Here is a 19,757-nt window from a genome sequence, read left to right as displayed (position 1 = left end):
ACGGCAGAAATGTGGCAACTGTTCAGGGGATATTTGAGTGATGTTCTGCATAGGTACGTTCCAATGAGACGGGGAAAGGACGGTAGGGTACAGGAACCATGGTGTACAAAGGCAGTTGTAAATCTAGTCAAGAAGAAAAGGTTACGAAACGGTCAAAAAAATGATAGAGATCTGAAAAAATTATAAGGCTAACAGGAAGCAGCTTAAGAATGAAATTAGGAGAGCCAGAAGGGGCCATGAGAAGGCCTTGGCAGGCAGGATTAAGGAAAATCCCAAGGCATTCTACAAGTATGTGAAGAGCAAGATGACAAGACATGAGAAAACAGGACCAATCAAGTGTGACAGTGGAAAAGTGTTTTTGGAATTGGAGGAGATAGCTGAGGTACTTAATGAGTACGTTGCTTCAGTATTCACTATGTTAAAGGACCTTGGCAATTGTAGAGATGACTTACAGTGGACTGAAAAGCTAGAGCATATAGACATTAAGAAAGAGGATGTGCTGGAGCTTTTGGAAAACATGAAGTTGGACAAGTCACAGGAAAGGACGAGATATACCCCAGGCTACTGTGGGAGGTGAGAGAGGAGATTGCTGAGCCTCTAGCAATGTATCATCACTGGAGATGGGGATGGGGGAGGTCCTGGAGGATTGGAGGGTTGTAGATGTTGAACCCTTATTCAAGAAAGGGAGCAGAGATAGCCCAGGAAATTTTAGATCAGTGAGTATTACTTCAGTGGTTGGTAAGTTGATGGAGAAGATCCTGAGAGGCAGGATTTATCAACATTTGGAGAGGCATAATATGATTAGGAATAGTCAGCATGGCTTTGTCAAAGGCAGGATGTGCCTTACGAGTGGTGATTGAATTTTTTGAGGATGTGACTAGACACATTGATGAAGGTAGAGCAGCAGATGTAGTGCATATGGATTTCAACAAGGCATTTGATAAGGTACCCCATGCAAGGCTTATTGAGAAAGTAAGGAGGCGTGGGATCCAAGGGGACATTGCTTTGTGGATCCAGAACTGGCTGCCCACAGAAAGCAAAGAGTGATTGTAGATGGGTCATGGTCTGCATGGAGTCTGGTGACCAGTGGAGTGCCTCAGGGATCTGTTCTGGGACCCTTACTCTTCGTGATTTTTAAAAATGATCTGGATGAGGAAGTGGAGGGATGGGTTAGTAAATTTGCTGATGACACAAATGTTGGGGGTGTTGTGGATAGTGTGGAGGGCTGTCAGAGGTTACAGTGGGACACTGATAGGATGCAAAACTGGGCTGAGAAGCGGCAGATGGAGTTTAACCCAGATAAGTGTGAGGTGGTTCATTTTGGTAGGTCAAATATGATGGCAGAATATAGTATTAAAGGTAAGACTCTTGGCAGTGTGGAGAATCAGAGGGATCTGGTGGTCCGGGTCCATAGGACACTCAAAGCAGCTGTGCAGGTTGACTGTGTGGTTAAGAAAGCACACAGTGCATTGGCCTTCACCAACCGTGGGATTGAGTTTATGAGCCGAGAGGTAATGTTGCAGCTATACAGGACCCTGGTCAGACCCCACTTGGAGTACTGTGCTCAGTTCTGATCGCCTCACTACAGGAAGGATGTGGAAGCCATAGAAAGGGTGCAGAGGAGATTTACAAGATTGTTGCCTGGATTGGGGAGCATGCCTTACAAGAATAGGTTGAGTGAACTTGGCCTTTCCTCCTTGGAGCAATGGAGAATGAGAAGTGACCTGATAAAGGTGTAAAAGATGATGGGAGGCATTGATCGTGTAGATAGTCAGAGGCTTCCCCCCCCCCAAGGCTCAAATGGGTAACACAAGAGGGCACAGTTTTAAGGCACTTGGAAGTAGGTACAGAGGAGATGTCAGGGATAAGTTTTTTTACTCCGAGAGTGGTGAGTGTGTGGAATGGACAGCCAGCAACTGTGGAGGAGGTGGATACAATAGGATCTTTTAAAAGGTTCCTGGACAGGTGCATGGAGCTTAGAAAAATAGAGGGCTATGGGTAACCCTAGGTAATTTCCAAAGTAAGTGCATGTTTGGCACAGCATTGTGAGCTGAAGGGTATTGTGCTGTAGGTTTTCTATGTTTCTATGTGTCCTGCACCTTTCTCATTTTTCCAAGAAACACATGGCGTTGCTGCTCTGATGACATCCCTGCCAGCAGCTCCTTCCAATTTACTTTGACCAACTCCTCTCTCATACCACTGTAATTTCCCTAATTCCACTGAAATGCTGCTACATCAGACTTTACTTTCTCCCTATCAAGTTTCAAGTTGAACTCAATCATATTGTGATCACTGGTTCCTAAGGGTTCTTTTACCTTAAGCTCCCTAATTACTTCTGGTTCATTACAAAACACCCAATTCAGTATTACTGATCCGTTAGTAGGCTCAATGACAAAGTGTTCTAAAACTCTGTCTCTTAAACATTCAACAAACTCACTCTCTGGAGATACATTACCAACCTGATTTTCCCAATCATGTTAAAATCTCCCATGCTGCAATAACATTGCTCCTTTGACTTGCCTTTCCTATTTCCTGTTGTAACCTGTGGTCCACCTCCCAGCCACTGTTGGGAGGCCTGTATCTAACTGCCATCAATGTCCTTTTACCCTTGCAGTTTCCCTGTGGCTCTCCACTAGTCACAGGCCACTAGTCAGAGGCAACCCTCTGCTACCGCTCTCTGGCTTCTCCCACAAAGCCAGTGTCTAATCTAATTTACTATCTCATTCCGAATGCCAAACGAAAAAGTTTGAAAAAATGTATTTAAGATATCCACACACATCTTCCAGAGGGCCAATTCTGACTCTTGCAATCCTTTTGCTCTTAACATATCTGTAGAATCCTTTAGGATTCTCCTTCAGCTTGTGTGCTAGAGCAACTTCATGCCTTCTTTTAGCCCTCCTGATTATATAAGCGTGTTATTTTGTGCTACATTGGATCTGGAGTAACAATTATTTTGACCCATTTACACCTATGTACTGGAAATGACACTGAACAATCTTGAATCCTCCATACTTCCAGCTGTGCTTGAGATAACCCAGGACAAACGGAGTATGGACGTACCGGGCGTATGGAGGAATCCGCTTCTCATACAGATTGAAAGCCAGGCCCAGCACCACTGCAGCCTTCCAGTCACCGAGTCTCAGTGCCACCCACACAGCTTCAGGGAGGAGCCTGGCAATGAGCATCAGCTCCACTGCACGTTCCACACTCCAGATGGCAGACAGGTGCTGCTCACGCACTGCTGCGGCTACACGGGACCGATCGACGGGGACCAGCCGGGGCAGGCAACCTGTGACATAACGGGAAAATCAGAGCACTAAATGCAATCATGGGGCAGTCACAGAACTAAACGTAATACGAACACGACACCGGGTCAGCCGGGGACCGAACACGACACAGGGTCAGTTGGGGACCGAACGTAACACTGGGGTCATTCGGGGACCAAACATAACACAACTGGGGCATCTGGGGACCAAACACAATGGATGGACATTCCACATCAGGGGTGTATAAAAAGAGCTACTTTGTAAACAGGACAGAGATCAAGATTTTAGAGGCAAAGTTTTGCATCTGTTTCTCTGAGTTGAAGAGTGACTAACCAGCAAGGTGGATTTATTAGAAAGGGCCAATAAAAATCATTCAAGGACAAGGGTCATTCTTGGAGAGACCATGCTTTTTGAGTCTTTAGACTGGCGTTGACATGTCTTTAGAGTGGCACTGGCTCACTGGGCTTCGATAAGGTAAACTGTCTTGTAAGGCTACTCCCTCTCTGTACTTACTTGCTCATTCCTCATCTACTAGGGCATGGCTCAGGGGGATACAGGAAGTCTGGAAGACATCCAGTCTCCCAAATAAACACATCTGCACCAAGCTGCAGCTCCTGAGAGAACGTATTAAAGAACTGGAGCTGCATCTCGATGATACGGGAGAATGAGGAGGTGGTAGGCAGGAGCTACAGGGAGGTAGTTACCCCTAGGTTGCAGGAGACAGGTAACTGGGTGACTGTCAGAAGGAGGAGGAATGCAGGTCCCCTCAGTAAGTACTATTGAGGGGGACAACCTGCCAGTGAGGAGCCACAGTGACCGGGTCTCTGGCACAGAGTCTGGTGCTGTGGCTCAGAAGAGCATAGAGGTGAAGAAGAATGCAGAGGTGATAGCAGAGCCCTTAATCAGAGGAACCGAGACGAGGTTCTGAGGACGCGATAGATGGGTTTCTTGCCTTTCTAGTGTCAGGATCAGGATTGTCTCGGATTAAGCCCATGGTATTCTCAAGGCTGAGGGTGAGCAACCAGAAGTCTTGGCACATGTTGGTACCAAGGACAAAGGAAGACAAGGTGAGGAGGTCCTGAATAGGGATTTTAGGAAGCAAGGTAGAAAGCTGAGAAGATAATTCGGTAGGTGAATGTGTGGCTGAGGAACTGGTACAGGGGACGGGGTTCAGATTTATGGATCAGTGGGATCTGTTCGGGGGAAGGTACGACTTGTACAAAAGGGATGGGTTACACCTGAACCCGAGGGGGTCCAATATCCCTGCAAGCAAGTTGACTAGAGTTGTTCGGGAAGATTTAAACTAATTTGGCAGGGGAATGGGAACCAGAGTGATAGTGCTGAAGATGAGATAGTTGGTTTACAAACAGAGGCAATGTGTAGTGAGACCACTAGCAAGGAGAGGCTGATGATACTGCAAAATTGCAGTCAACAGCATGGGTTGCAATGTAAAAGGTGGGCAAAAGTGTAAAGGGTGAGTACAAGACTGAATGTGTTATATTTGAATATGTGCTTTACATGGAATAAAGTAGCTAAACTTGTACAGTGGAGATTGGCAGATATTGTGTTGTAGATATCACTGAATCATGGCTAAAGAAGATTACAGCTGGAAACAATGTCCAAGGGTACACACTGTAGCGAAAGGACAGGCAGGAAGGCAGAGGGGATGGCATTGAACCATAGAACATTACAGCACAGAAACAGGCCTTTTGGGCCCTTCTGCTGCTCTGTTAGTAAAAAATGAAATCAAATCATTAGCAAGAGGTGACATCAGGTTGGAAGATGTTGAATTGTTATGGATTGGGCTCAGGAACTGCAAGGATAAAAAGATCCTGATGGGAGTTATATACAGACCCCCATACAGTAGTAAAGATGTGGTCAAAACAGTTACAACTGGAGATAGAAAATGCATGCCAAAAGGGCAATGTTACAGTAGTCATGGGGATTTCAATATGCAGGTACAGTTGGCCCTCCTTATCTGCGAGGGACCCCTCGCAGATACCAAAATTCGCGGATGCTCAAGTCTGTTATATAAAGTGGCGTAATATTTGCATATAACCTACACACACCCTCCCATATACTTTAAATCATCCCTAAATTAATTATAATACCTAATACAATGTAAATGCTATGTAAATAGTTGTTATACTATAATGTTTAGGAAATATTGACAAGATAAAAACTGTACTGTACATGTTCCTCCCAGCCGAACAATGATCAGACGAGTAAAACTTGTAATACCTGTACAGTAGTTGTTACACTGTCTTGTTTAGGGAATAAGGATGCTTTGGAGGAGGCTCATTAATACTAAAGTCAGGAACTGTGGAGGTTGAGGGCTGAGAATCTTCAAGCGTTGAACGTTGAGACTTCAGAATTGCAGATACTTTAGTTAGAAACATTGTTATAGGAAGCTGTCTCTTCTTTTTCTTTGCATCATCAAACAAATCTTGCAGTGGTTGCAGGCATGTTGTTATCCCTCGAGTGACACGGAAGCTTCGTTCCATCAAAGGATCATAGTCGAGGATCATATCCTTTAATACTTGCGCCTGGTGAAAAACTGCTGCAAATTTTTCAACTGTTCAAATTGATGGCTCTGCCTCCTCTAAATCTTCATCATCATCATCTTCTGTAGAGGCTTTCAGCAGATCTTCGAGTTCCTCATTGGTAAGGATTTCTCTATGTGTTCCTCGACTTCGTTCTCAATCATGTCAGAGAAGCCTTCCCCACCAACTTCCCTTGCAACGTTCAGGATATCCCTGACTTCTGCATCAATAGTGGGGCAGCCCCTGAAATCACTGACTGCCTCACTCCATAGTGGGTTCCAACATGCATCGACTGTCTCAGGCTTTACGGCGTCTACAGCCTCTGCAATAAGCACAATTGCAACTGTAATTGTGAATTTCTTCCATAAATCCATGATGCTGCAGTCAGGGTTAGTATCAAGGGCAGCACAAATCCTTCCAAAGGTGAGACTTGATGCTTGATGATGCCTTGATCAAGTGGCTGTGGCAGTGACGTAGTGTTAGGAGGCAGGAACATCGTCGACAGAGCAGAGAGATTGGGGATGGCTGGGAGCATTGTCAATTATGAGGGCCTTGAATGGCAGCCCCTTCTCTTCGAGGTATTTCTTCACTTCAGGAATGAAGCACTGGTGGAACCATTCCAAGAACAAGATCGCCGTCGCCCAAGCCTTCTTGTTGTGTTGCCAGAACATGGGTAGGCAATTTTTGTTACTGTTCTTAAGGGCCTGGCGACTGTTTGCTCAATAGACGAGTCCTGGCTTGATCATGCGACCGGCTGCATTGCCACAGAGCACCAGAGTAAGGCGATCTTTCCAGGCCTTGAACACTGGGGCCTGCTGGGCACTCTTATGGATGTAGGTACGATTGGGCATCTTCCAGAACAAGCCCGTTTCATTACAATTGCTCTGGAAGGTAGCCTTTCTCTTCTATGAGATTCTTGAGCTCCTCTGGGAACGCTGCTGCAGCTTTGGCATCAGCCGATGCCAATTCTCCCATGATCTTTACGTTCTTGAGGTGTAGCGCTTTATGTAGACAGCCAGCCAGCCATTAACTAGCCTTAAACTCTTTTCTCTCGCTCTCATCAAACCCATCATAGTAATGCTCATAGAGACCAAGAGCTTTTTCACGTATAATTTTGCCATCGATGGGGATATGCTTCTGTGACATGTCCTCTAGCCACACACTTAATGATTTCTCAGTCTTCGCAAGCACTTTATCACGAACCAGAGAGACTACTTTTGCTGTTGTAGGGGCAGCACTAACACTTCCATGAATTTCAGCTTCTTTCTGCTTTACTGTGCGAATGCTCGATTCGTTCTTACTGACCTTACGGCCCACTTCGGAATGCGACATGTCACTTTTCAAAAGATATAAGATTTCTACTTTCTCGGCAAGAAATAGCACTTTACACTCCCTCTTAGCCTTTGAGGAATTGTTTTGACCACCTAATTGCTTTTTAGGAGCCATATTTTCCACAGGAACAAAGTAGCGCACGATCGAGACGCAAGTTGAATAACGCTCGAACAAGTGATGGAAGAGCACTTCCAGGTTTTCTCGATTCAAGGTTGGTTGAATTCGCGCCACCATTGTCCCCGTGCCGAAGAAGTCTTCGATGTCCTGCCTAAATGACTTACACTTGCACTTACATCCATCATCATGAAGTGTTTCGAGAGGCTCATCATGAGGCATATCAAGACCCTGCTGCCCCCCTCACTGGACCCCCTGCAGTTTGCGTATCGTCCCAACCGCTCAACAGATGACGCCATTGCCATCACCCTCCACCTGGCCCTAACCCACCTGGACAAAAGAGACACATTCATTTGGATGCTGTTCATAGACTTCAGTTCAGCATTCAACACAATCATCCATCAGAAACGGATTGGAAAGCTGAGCCTACTGGGCCTGAACACCTCCCTCTGCAACTGGATCCTAGACTTCCTGACTGGGAGACCTCAGTCAGTCCGGATTGGGAGCAGCATCTCCAACACCATCACACTGAGCACGGGTCTCCCCCCCCCCCCCCCCCCCCCCCCCAGGGCTGTGTGCTCAGTGCACTGCTGCTCACTCTGCTGACCCACGATTGTGCTGCAACACACAGCTCGAACCATATCATCAAGTTCACCGATGACACGACCGTGGTGGGTCCCATCAGCAAGAACGACGAGTCAGCTTACAGAGAAGAGGTGCAGCGGCTAACGGACTGGTGCAGAGCCAACAACCTGTCTCTTAATGTGAACAAAAGAGATTGTTGTTGACTTCAAGAGGGCATGGAGCAACCACTCCCCGCTGAACATCGACGGTTCCTCAGTAGAGATCGTAAAGAGCACCAAATTTCTTGGTGTTCACTTGACAGAGAATCTCACCTGGTCCCTCAACACCAGCTCCATAGCAAAGAAAGCCCAGCGGCATCTCTACTTTTTGTGAAGGCTGAGGAAAGTCCATCTCCCACCCCCCATCCTCATCACATTCTACAGGGGTTGTATTGAGAGCATCCTGAGCAACTGCATCACTGCCTGGTTCAGAAATTGCACCATCTCGGATCGCAAGACCCTGCAGCAGATAGAGAGGTCAGCTGAGAAGATAATCGGGGTCTCTCTTCCTGCCATCACGAACATTTACAGTACATGCTGCATCCACAAAGGAAACAGCATTATGAAGGACTCCACGCACCCCAAATACAATCTCTTCTCCCTCCTGCCGTCTGGGAAAAGGCTCCGAAGCATTTGGGCTCTCACGACCAGACTATGTAACAGTTTCTTCCCCCAAGCTATCAGGCTCCTCAATACTCAGAGCCTAGACGACACCTTGCCCTACTGTCCTGTTTATTATTTATTGTAAATGCCTGCACTTTTTTGGTGCACTTTATGCAGTCCTGTGTAGGTCTGCAGTCTAGTATAGCTTTCTCTGTGTTTTTTTTTATTACGTGGTTCACTCTAGTTTTTTTGTACTGTGTCATGTAACACCATGGTCCTGAAAAATGTTGTCTCATTTTTACTGTGCACTGTATCAGCAGTTATGGTTGAAATGACAATAAAAGTGACTTGACTTGACTTGGCATGCGGAATTCGCGGATAAGGAGGGTCGACTGTATATTGGGAAAATAAGGTTGGTATTGGATTCCAGGAGGGGAGTGTTATAGAATGCCGACAAGATGGCTTTTTAGAGTAGCTCGTGGTTGCTACCAAAAGGGATCGGCTATTCTGGATTGGGTGTTGTGCAATGAACCAGAATTGATTAGAGACCTTAAAGTAAAATAACCCTCGGTGGAAGGTGATCCTAATATGAACGAATTCACCCTGAAATTTGAGAAGAAGCAAAAGTCAGATGTATCAGTATTGCAGTGGAGTGAGGGGAATCACAGAGGCATGAGAGAGGAGTTGGCCAGAGTTGATTGGAAAAGAACACTGGCAGGGATGACAGCAGAGCAGCAATGGCTGGAATTTCTGGAAGCAATTCAGAAGGCGCAGGATAGATACATCCCAAAGAAAAGAATCATTCGAAAAGCAAGATGAGACAATCGTGGCTGATAAGGGGAGTCAAAGTCAACATAAAAGCCAAAGAGAGGGCATATAATACGGCACAGATTAGTGAGAAGTCAGAGGACTGGAAAGCTTTTAAAAACCAACAGAAGGCAACTAAAAAAGTCATTAAAAAGGTAAAGATAGAATACAAATGTAAGCAAAGCAATAATATTAAAGAGGTTAACAAAAGTTTCTTCAGATACATGAAGTGTAAGAGAGAGGTGACAGTGGATATCGGACTGCTAGAAAACAATATTGGAGAGGTAGTAATGAGGCGAATTGAGTAAGTATTTTACATCAGCCTTCACTGTAGAAGACACGAGCAGCATGGTGGAAGTACCAGGTGTCAGTGGTCATGGAGTACGCTAAGTTACTATTACTAGTGAAGAGGTTCTTGGGAAACTGGAAGGTCTGGTGGACAAGAGGACTGAAGGGCCGGAGGGCTGGGCATCTGGGGAGCTGGAAGAGTCGAAGACAGGAAGACAGGACCAGAGGACTCTGGGTGACATGAGTTATAAGGAGAGACTGAACTGGCTTTTACTGTTTCCCCAGGAACATTGGAGGCTGAGTAGAGACCTTAGAGAAGTTTATGAAATCAGAAGAGCCACAGATAATGTAAATAATCAGTTTCTGCTTCCTGTGGTTGTATTGTCTAAGACTAAGGGCATGGGTTTAAGCTGTGAGGAAGGAGATTTAAGGGGATCTTTGGGGTAACTATTTCACACACAGAGTTACTGGTATCTGGAATGAGCTGCCAGAGGAGGTGATGAGAGGTGGAGACAGCAACAACATTTAAGAGGTACCTGGGCCAATGACTGAATAGGACACAGAGCAAAGGAATTAATGTAGGCAGTGTGATTAGTACATTCAGCAGTGACAGCTGGCATAGTGTTGATGGGCTGAAAGGCCTACACAACTCCATGCTTCTGAATTACTGTAACCTGATGGCCCGGCCCCAAAGGTTTGACACAAAGTGGCTGCTGAAATAGTGGACCTAGACTGATGTTCAAAAGACTCTTAGAAAGACATATAGATGATTTTTTTTTAAATGGAGAGCTACATAGGAGGGAAGGGTTAGATTGATCTTGGAATAGGCTCCATGTTGTCAGCACAACGTGGACTGAAATGTTACATTCTCTGTTCTGTTTCATCACAGACTGGATTGGAATGAAAGGACGAGGGTGGGAGGGAAGCAGATCAACCAGGGGGAGACAGGCTAGAAGGGTCATGTGACCTGGGCATTGCTGCAGTTCCCAAGGACAGAGTTCTAGGCCTGACCATTCATCGTTTCACAGCCAGATGTTACTGAGCACTGACACGCAGAGGTGCACAGGAACCTGGCTAACGAGTCCTGATGAAGAGTCTTGGCCTGAAACATCAGCTGTTTACTCTTTCCCATAGATGCTGCCTGGCCTGCTGAGTTCCTCCAGCATTTTGTGTGTGTTGCTTTGGATTTCCAACATTCACAGATTTTCTTATATTTGTAACAATGATCTTTATCAGTAGCTTCAGCATCAGTATCAGAATCAAATGGTACAGAGTACCATCATCCTCAGAACTCAGGAAAGACTTTCCTCCACTTGTCTTCACAGCTTCCAGGCCCCTCACCCCATCAAACACCATGCCACCTCACTCACACCATTTCACATTACCTCACATAATACCCTCTCAGAAAGCCAGAACCATCTATCTCCCTGCACCCAGCACCCTCTGCAGTCAACATGGTCACTTGGTTTGTGTGGAGCCCCTTACCAGGTCTGAAGTGCAGGGGAGGCAGTACGTCGATGTGGTGAGGGGGCAGCACATAGAGAGGCTGGTTAGTGAAATAGAGGGCCATGAATCGAGACAGAGACTGAAGTACTGCCACAGCAGCAACATCGCCAATACCCAGGCCTGAAAAGACAGAAAACAAATACTCAGGATTCAGTCAGTGTCCACACCAATGTCCCAAACAAATTTTGACTCAATGTGCACACACAAATTGTCCCAAAATGAACATACTAACTGTCCCACAGTATACATATTAACCTTCCCAAATTGTACACACTACCTGTCCCAAAGTATATTCACTAAATGTCCCAATGAATGCACACTAACTGTCCCAAAGAATACACACTAACTGTCCTAAAGAGTATACACTAAATGTTCCAAAGTGTACACACTAATTGACTGTGGAAGAATGAAGGATTGTTTATCTGATAGCACCAGAGTTGCTTGTTCTCATCCATTATGACCCTTAAAGTTACGAAAATATGAAACTTCCCTTTTCCACTGGTGTTGCTAAAACTTTGGATGTAGTCAGCCGTAAAATCAGTCCAGACTAGCTGGTCAAAGAATTTTTCTATTTGAACTTTGTAACCCAATAAGCTTTTTTAACCCAATGTCCTAAGCTTAGACTTACAGCAGACAGTCTTTCGTAAACAGGAGGTAGCCCTAAGTACAGAAAGAAGGAATATATATTTATATGACATAGCGACTATCTATTCTATGATTAAAAATACCATGTGCCTCGGATGTACCTACTTGCTCCTGTTTTTGTGTGTGGTTAGGCCTGACATTACAAACATCTTGATTCTATACTGTATAAAAGAAGGAACTTTCCACTGCTTATTTGGAGTCCAGAACACCCTAATTGTGAGGCAGACTCCGTGATATATCTCGTCAATAGTAAATTTGATCCTAGCCTTCTCGGGGTCTGCATTTATTTGCCTGATCAAAACATTTAGATTCGCTAACAGTTTAGCACCCAACGTGGGGCCCCTTTGATACAGGGTCCAGCGGACCATTATACTGTGAGCTTGAGAAGTGAGATCAGTGAACAAGACCAGTAGACCAGGAGATCATGGAGAACGTTTGACTGTGAGCTGCCGTGAATCTCCAGAGGGAACCAAACCAGATGGGCAAGACTGGTGCGACAAGGGCCCACCCTGCCGGTGACCATCTCTGAGCTTCTGGAGAGGGTCAAGCTGGTAAAAGGAAGACTGGGTCCAAGACCCACAGGGAGTCCAACTTTAATTGAATCAAGCAAACTCAATTCTGTCAGACTTCAAGAGTCAATATATTTTCTGGTCAGAAAAAGGGGAATTGAATAGCCATTGCTTTATAAATTAACCAAATTGTTTTAAGCATAAATTTAAAAAAAATGAGAAATGGGTAATAAAGAAAGTAAACAGAATAGTGCAGGCACTAAACTTAAAAAAGCTTCAGAACAATTGGCAGAAGATCTGCGAACGAACCGTGTTCAGGAGTTGGAACTGGATGAACTCTGGGAGGCTGAAGGGGTGATAGATAGGGGGGAGGGGAGAGGAGAGAGGGGAGGGGAGAGAGGGGAGGGGAGAGAGGGGAGGGGAGAGAGGGGAGGGGAGAGAGGGGAGGGGAGAGAGGGGGAGGGGAGAGAGGGGAGGGGAGAGAGGGGAGGGGAGAGAGGGGAGGGGAGAGAGGGGAGGGGAGAGAGGGGAGGGGAGAGAGGGGAGGGGAGAGAGGGGAGGGGAGAGAGGGGAGGGGAGAGAGGGGAGGGGAGAGAGGGGAGGGGAGAGAGGGGAGGGGAGAGAGGGGAGGGGAGAGAGGGGAGGGGAGAGAGGGGAGGGGAGAGAGGGGAGGGGAGAGAGGGGAGGGGAGAGAAGAGAGGGGGGGAGAGAGGAGAGAGAGAGAGTGAAGGTGCAGGACACAGGAAATGGGGTGACAGTCAGGAAGGGGAAAGAAGCTAAGGAACCAGTGCAGAGTAACCCTTTGGCCATCCCCATCAACAACAGGTATATCACTGTAGATGCTCTTGGGGGAGATGACCTAACAGAGGAAAGTCACAGTGGCTGGGTCTCTGGCACTGAGTCTGCCACTGCGACTCAAAAGGCAAAGGGGTTAGAAGAGGCACACTGGTGATAGGGGATTCATTAGTTAGGCGAACGGACAGGAGGTTCTGTGGGCGAGAACAAGATTCCCGTATGGCATGTTGCTTCCCAGATGCCACAGTACAGGATACCCCAGATCGAGTCCTCAGCATTCTTAAGTGGGAGGGTGAACAGAAAGAAGTCGTAGGCCACGTATGCACCAATGGCAGGGGCAGGACGAATGATGAGGTTCTGCACAGGGAGTTCGGGAGTTAGGTGCTAAGTTAAAGGACAGGTGCTCCAGGGTTGTGATCTCAGGACTGCTACTCGTGCCATGTACTAGTGAGACTAGAACTAGGAAGATTATACAGTTTAATATGTGGCTAAGGAATTGATGTAGAAGGGCGGGCCTAAGGTTTTTGGATTATTGGGGTCTCTTCCAGCGAAGATGGAACCCTTACAGAGGGACGGTTTGCACCTGAACTGGAGGGGACTACTTATCCTAGTGAGAAGGTTTGTTAATCCTGCAGTGGAGTTTAAACTACAGTTGTGGGGATGGGAACCAGTGTGCCAGAAGAGTTAGTGGTGACATTGTGGAGGTAGATGTTGGTAAGACCTCCGACAAAGTTAGGAACCAAAAGGTTGAGCGTGGTGCAACAAAATTGAAAACAGGACTGAAAGTGTTGAATCGGAATGTGCACAGTATATGGAATAAGGTGGATGAACTTGCAGCACGGTTGCAGATTGGCAGGTGTGATGTTACAGGGATCACTGAATCATGGCTGAAATATTATAGCTGGCAGCTTAATGTCCAAGGATACACATTGCATCAAAAGGACAAGTAGGAAGTCAAGGGGGCAGTGTTGCTCTGTTAGCAAAAACTGAAATCAAATCATTAGAAAGAGGTGACACAGGAGCAGAAGGCATTGAATCAGTGGATAGAGCTAAGCAACTACAAGGGTAAAAATGCCCTGATGGGAATTGTATACAGACCCCCAAAGGGTGTTACCTACAAATTACAACGGGAGGTAGAAAATGCATGCTATAAGGGCAATGTTACAGTAGCCATGGGAGACTTCAATGTGTAGGTAGATTGCAGAAGTCAGGTTGATGCTGCATTACAAGAGGGGGATTTCTAGAGTGCCTACGAGATGGGAGTTTTAGAGCAGCTCTAGAGGATCAGCTATTCTGAATTCAGTGTTGTTCAATGAACCAGAATTGATTAGAGAGCTTAAGGTTAATGAACCCTTGGGGGAAGTGATCATAATTTGATCAAATTCACGCTGAAATTTGAGAAGGAGAAGCTAAAGTCAGGTGTATCAGTATTACAGTGGAGTAAAGGGAATTACTGAGGCATGAGAGAGGAATTGGCCAGAATTGGAAAAGAACACTGGCAGGGAAGATGCAATGGCTGCAATTTCTAAAAGCAATCTGGAAGGCACAGGCCACAGACATCCCGAAGAAGGAGTATTCTAAAGGAAAGATGACACAACTGTGGCTAACAAGAGAAGTCAAAACCAACATATAAGCCAAAGAGAGGGTATGCAATAGAGCAAAAATTAGTGGGAAGTTAGAGGATTGTGAAGCTGATAAAAACCAACAGAAGGCAACTAAAAAATTAAGGTAAACATGGAATACAAAAGTAAGCTAGCCAAAAATATTGAAGAGGATACCAAAAGTTTCTTCAGATAAATAATGAGTGTATATCAGACCACTGGAAAACAATGCTGGAGAGGTAGTAATGGGGGAACCACGAAATGGCGGACAAACTGAATAAGTATTTTGCATCACTGTGGGAGAGACTAGCAGCATGGTGGAAGTTTCAGGTGTCAGGGGACATTAAGTGTGAGAAGTTACCATTAGAGGGAAGGTTCTTGGGAAACTGAAAGGTCTGAAGGGAGATAATTCACCTGGACCTGAGGGTATACACCCCCAGTTCTGAAAATGGTGGAGACATTAAAAATGATCTTTCAAGTGTCAGTAGATTCTGGAATGGTTCCAGAAGACTGGAAAATTGCAAATATCTCTACACACTTCAAGAAGGGAAGAGAGGCAGAAGAAAGGAAACTATAGGCCAGTTAGTCTGACTTCAGTGGTTGGGAAGAAGTTGGAGGCAACTATTAAGGATAAAACACAAGGTACTTGGAGGCACATGATAGTCAGCATGGTTTCCTCAAGGGAAAATCATACCTGCCTGAAAAATCTCTTGCAATTCTTTGAAGAAATATCAAGCAGGATAGACAAAAGAGAATTGGTTGACTTTGTTTACATGGATTTTCAGAATGCCTTTGACAAGGTGCCACACAAGGCCGCTTAACAAGCTACAAGCCTGTGGTATTACCAGAAAGATGCTATCATGGATAAAGCAGTGACTGATTGGCAGGAGGCAAGGAACTGGAATAAAAGGAGCCTTTTCTGGCTGGCTGCCAGTGACTAGAGGTGCTCCACAGGGGGACTGTTGGATACAATGTTGACATTTATTGCAAGGGCAATAGAATATAAAAACAAAGAGATAATGCTGAAGCTTTATAAGACACCAGTTCAGGCTGCACTCAAAGTATTGTAAACGGTTTTTGGCCCCAATCTCTAAAAGGATGTATTGTCATTGAAGAGAGTCCAGAGGAGGTTAACGAGGATGATTCCAGAAATAAAGGGGTTAACGAATGAGGAGCATTTGGCAGCTTTGGGCCTGTACTAACTGGAATTTAGAAAAACGTGTGGGGATCTCTTTGAAACCTACTTGATGTTAAAAGGACTACACAAGGATGATAAGGTGGCACTGGAATCAACGAGGAGAGGATGTTTCCTCTGGTGAGGATATCCAGACTGAGAAGGCACAGTCTCAAAATTGAGGGGTGACCTTTTGAACAGGTTAGGAGGACTTTGTTTAGCCAAAGAGTAGTGAATGTGGAATACTCTGCGACAGACTTCAGTGGAGGCCAGGCCCGTGGAGTTGAATGGACTCAATGGGCTCAGTGGCCTAATTCTGCTCCTAAGTCTTATGGTCTATTTTGGGACCGATTCTTTCTATGTTATATGTCAATAATTTGGATGATGGAATTGATGGCTTTGTTGCAAAATTTGCAGATGTGTCAGTACACTGGAGCAGGGATCTAATCGCAGACTCGGTACTGTGCACAGTGATAGTAATTGAGTAACAAATCCCGAGGTGCAAACCAAGTCAGCGTCAAAGTTCGGCAGAGATCAAAACATCCAGAGAAATCCAAAAACCAGAATCGGGAAACAGGCGGAGTTGATATTCAGACAGAGTACAGAGATGAATGCTAGAAAGGCTCAGGAAAACTCACTGGCACAATCTGGCACCAAACAGGTGAAATCACAGGACTGAAATACACTGAGAGGCAGATGATAGGTGGAGCACAATGAGACACAGGGAGCAGCAATACAGGTAACAATGAGAAACAGAAGAGAGACGGAGTACTCAGTAATACAGGGGCCGGAGTAGAGCAGGAGTGGGGACAGGAGCACATAGCAATACAAAACCACAGACTGACAGCTAGGGGGAAGCACAGAGTTCAACTGGAGGTACTGACAAGATGATACAAGGATAGGTGGAGGGGCATGTAGTTTTGAGAAATTATAGAGGCTACAGAAGGACTTAGACAGATTAGGAGAATGGGCAATGAAATGGCAGATGGAATACAGTGGCAGGAAGTGTATGGTCATGCACTTTGTTGGAAGAAATGAAAGGAATAACTGTTTTATAAATGAAGAGAAAATACAAAAAGCTGGGGTGCAAAGATTGCAGGATTCCCTAAAGGTTAACTTGCAGGTTGAGTCAGTGGTGAGTAAGCCAAATGCAATGTCAGCATTTATTTCAAGGATGTAATGTTATAAAGCACTGGTGAGGTCTCATGAGAGAACTGTGAGCAGTTTTAGGCCCCTTTTGTTCAAAAGGATGTGCTGAAATTGGAGAGGGTTCAAAGGAGGTTCACAAATATGATCCCAGGATTGAATGGCTTGTCATACAAAGACTGTTTAATGGCTCAGTGCCTGTATTCACTAGAATTCAGAAGAATGAGGGATGGCCTCATTGAAACCTACTGAATTCTGAAATGCCTTGATAAGAGTGGATGTGGAGAGGATGTTTCCTATGGTGGGAGAATCTAAGACCAAAGGACACAGCCTCAGAATAGATGGAAGTCCTTTTAGAATGGCGATGTAAATCTGTGGAATTCTTTGCCACAGGCAGTTGTGGAGGCTAACTCTTTATGTATATTTGAGGCAGAGTTTGATAGGTTCTTGATTGGTCAGGGCATGAAGGGATACAGGGAGAAGGCAGATGACTAGGGCTGAGGGAAAAATTGGATCAGCCATGATAAAATGGCTGAGAGGACATGAAAGGCCACATTGCCTAATTCTGCTATTATATCTTATAGTCTTATCTGTAGACTGTAGTTCCTTCTAGCTAACAAATCCAACTGGACAGGTCCAGATGGATTCAGGTGCCTCCTTATCATTCGTATCCCCCTCTGTGGACTTGCCAAAAGTAGGAAAAAATGTTAAGACTGTGGGGGGAGTGTGAATCCCCATGATAGCGCCTTTATCCAAATCTGTTAATATTAAACTAGAACAGACAGTAGAAGAATCATTTGTAGTGGCCCAAAATTCACCCGTTAAACTGCTGGGTTGGAGAGTATTGTACAAACTAAATGCGAGCATCCACTGTACCCCAGAAGGATTATATCTTGAGCTACCTGAACCTAATGTGCCTTGATTTCAGCCAATGATGTTACAGCAATCTGAGACTCAAAATGAGTCACATGCTCTTGGCAAAATGAGTCACATGCAGTTGGCAGATAAAGGGGAATCCCTGGGAAAATATACTGCACACCGTAATTGAAAATGAAACTATACTAGGGGATTTTTTTTTAGTGGGGCTAATGTTAACGGTATAAAATCTGTTATTGAGACACTTTTACAGCAAGCAGTGCTATGCAAGACGCAAAGCCTGTGCAATCCCCCCATATCGCCAATCCCCAACCTGGGCAGGCGAGACAAATGGAGCAAGATTTGGGCAAGATTTGCTGGCTGTCAACCAGATAGTACAGCTGAGATTCCTGGTTGTACCAGACACAAATGTTATTTTGTCCCCCATACCATCTGAATCTTGATGGTACACAGCGATTGACCTCTACTCCACCCTCCCTCGGTGCTTCTGCACGAGGACGGTCAACACCAGCTTGTCTTTACCTATAATGGACAACACTATATCTGGACAAGGTTGCCTTAGAACCCAGCGTACACAGCTGCTGTACAAGATGATTACTGTTGCCAGGCCCTCGCATTATTTTACTATGGTTGATGACCTTCATCTGGTCAGGGAGAGTGAGGAAGTGATCGAGTACAGCTGTGGTCACCCCGGGACCACAGGATACAGAGAAGTGGGTTACAGTTAGGAGAGGGAAGCGAAAGAAGCAGGTGCTTCTAGAGAGTGCCCCAGCGGCTGTCCCCCTTAACAATAAGTATTCCTGCTTGAGTACTGTTCGCGGGGACGACCTGCCTGGGGGAAGCAACAGTGGCCGTGCCTCTGGCACAGAGTCTGTAAACACAAAGTACACTGCAGATGCTGTGATCAAAGTAACACGTACAACAAGCTGGAGGAACTCAGCAGGTCGGGCAGCATCCGTGGAAACAAGCAGTCAACATTTCGGGCCAAGACCCGAAAGTAGGTGGAGGGAGGGTGGGAAGGAGAAGGCTGGTAGGTGTCAGGTAAAAAACCAATCAGAGGAAAGATCAAGGGATGGGGGAGGAGAAGCAGGAAGGGGATAGGCAGGAAAGGTGAAGAAGGAATGTAAGGGGAAAGCACTTCTGCCTTCTTCTACTACCCATAGTGCTTTCCCCTTACATTCTTTCTTCACCTTTCCTGTCTATCCCCTCCCTACTTCCCCTCCCCCACCCCTTGATCTTTCCTCTGATTGGTTTTCCACCCTCCCCTCACCTTTCTAGGGCCCCTGCCCCCTCCCTCTTCAGTCCTGACGAAGGGTCTCGGCCCGAAACGTTGACTGCTCGTTTCCACGGATGCTGCCCGACCTGCTGAGTTCCTCCAGCTTCTTGAACGTGGCACAGAGTCTGGCCCTGTGGCTCAGAAGGGCAGGGAAAGGAAGAGGATGGCAGAAGTGATAGGGGACTCTACAGTTAGGGGGTCAGACAGGCGATTCTGTGGACTCAGGAAAGAAACACAGATAGTAGTTTGCCTCCCAGGTTTCAGGGTCTGGGATGTTTCTGATCACGTCCACGATATCTTGAAGTGGGAAGGAGAACAGCCAGAGGTCATGGTACATGTTGGTACCAATGACATAGGTAGGAAAAGGGAAAAGGTCATGAAAAAAGACTACAGGGAGTTAGGAAAGAAGCTGAGAAGCAGGACCGCAAAGGTAGTAATCTCGGGATTACTGCCTGTGCCACACGACAGTGAGTATTGGAACAGAATGAGGTGGAGGATAAATGCGTGGCTGCGGGGTTGGAGCAGGGGGCAGGGATTCAGATTTCTGGATCATTGGGACCTCTTCTGGGGCAGGTGTGACCTGTACAAAAAGGATGGGTTGCACTTGAATCCGAGGGGGACCAACATTTGGGCGGGAAGGTTTGCTAAGGCTA

At 45.9% G+C, this 19,757-nt stretch overlaps 1 protein-coding gene across 1 annotated transcript in view; it reads right to left on the bottom strand.

The window, feature by feature from the left end:
• cplane1 (ciliogenesis and planar polarity effector 1) overlaps positions 1–19,757 on the bottom strand; it is a 349,043-nt gene that overhangs the window by 229,206 nt on the left and 100,080 nt on the right. Inside the window, exons 16-17 of the mRNA XM_073047849.1 lie at positions 11,062–11,202; positions 3,061–3,289 (exon numbers count right to left, since the gene is read on the bottom strand). Of these exons, the coding sequence (XP_072903950.1) occupies positions 3,061–3,289; positions 11,062–11,202 (370 nt within the window). The remainder of the gene's footprint in view (positions 1–3,060; positions 3,290–11,061; positions 11,203–19,757) is intronic.

Source organism: Hemitrygon akajei, chromosome 6, assembly GCF_048418815.1.
Source record: "Hemitrygon akajei chromosome 6, sHemAka1.3, whole genome shotgun sequence".
NCBI classification, from domain to species: domain Eukaryota; kingdom Metazoa; phylum Chordata; class Chondrichthyes; order Myliobatiformes; family Dasyatidae; genus Hemitrygon; species Hemitrygon akajei.
Note: the sequence above shows the minus strand (reverse complement) of the source record. Positions and strands in the feature narration are given on the sequence as shown.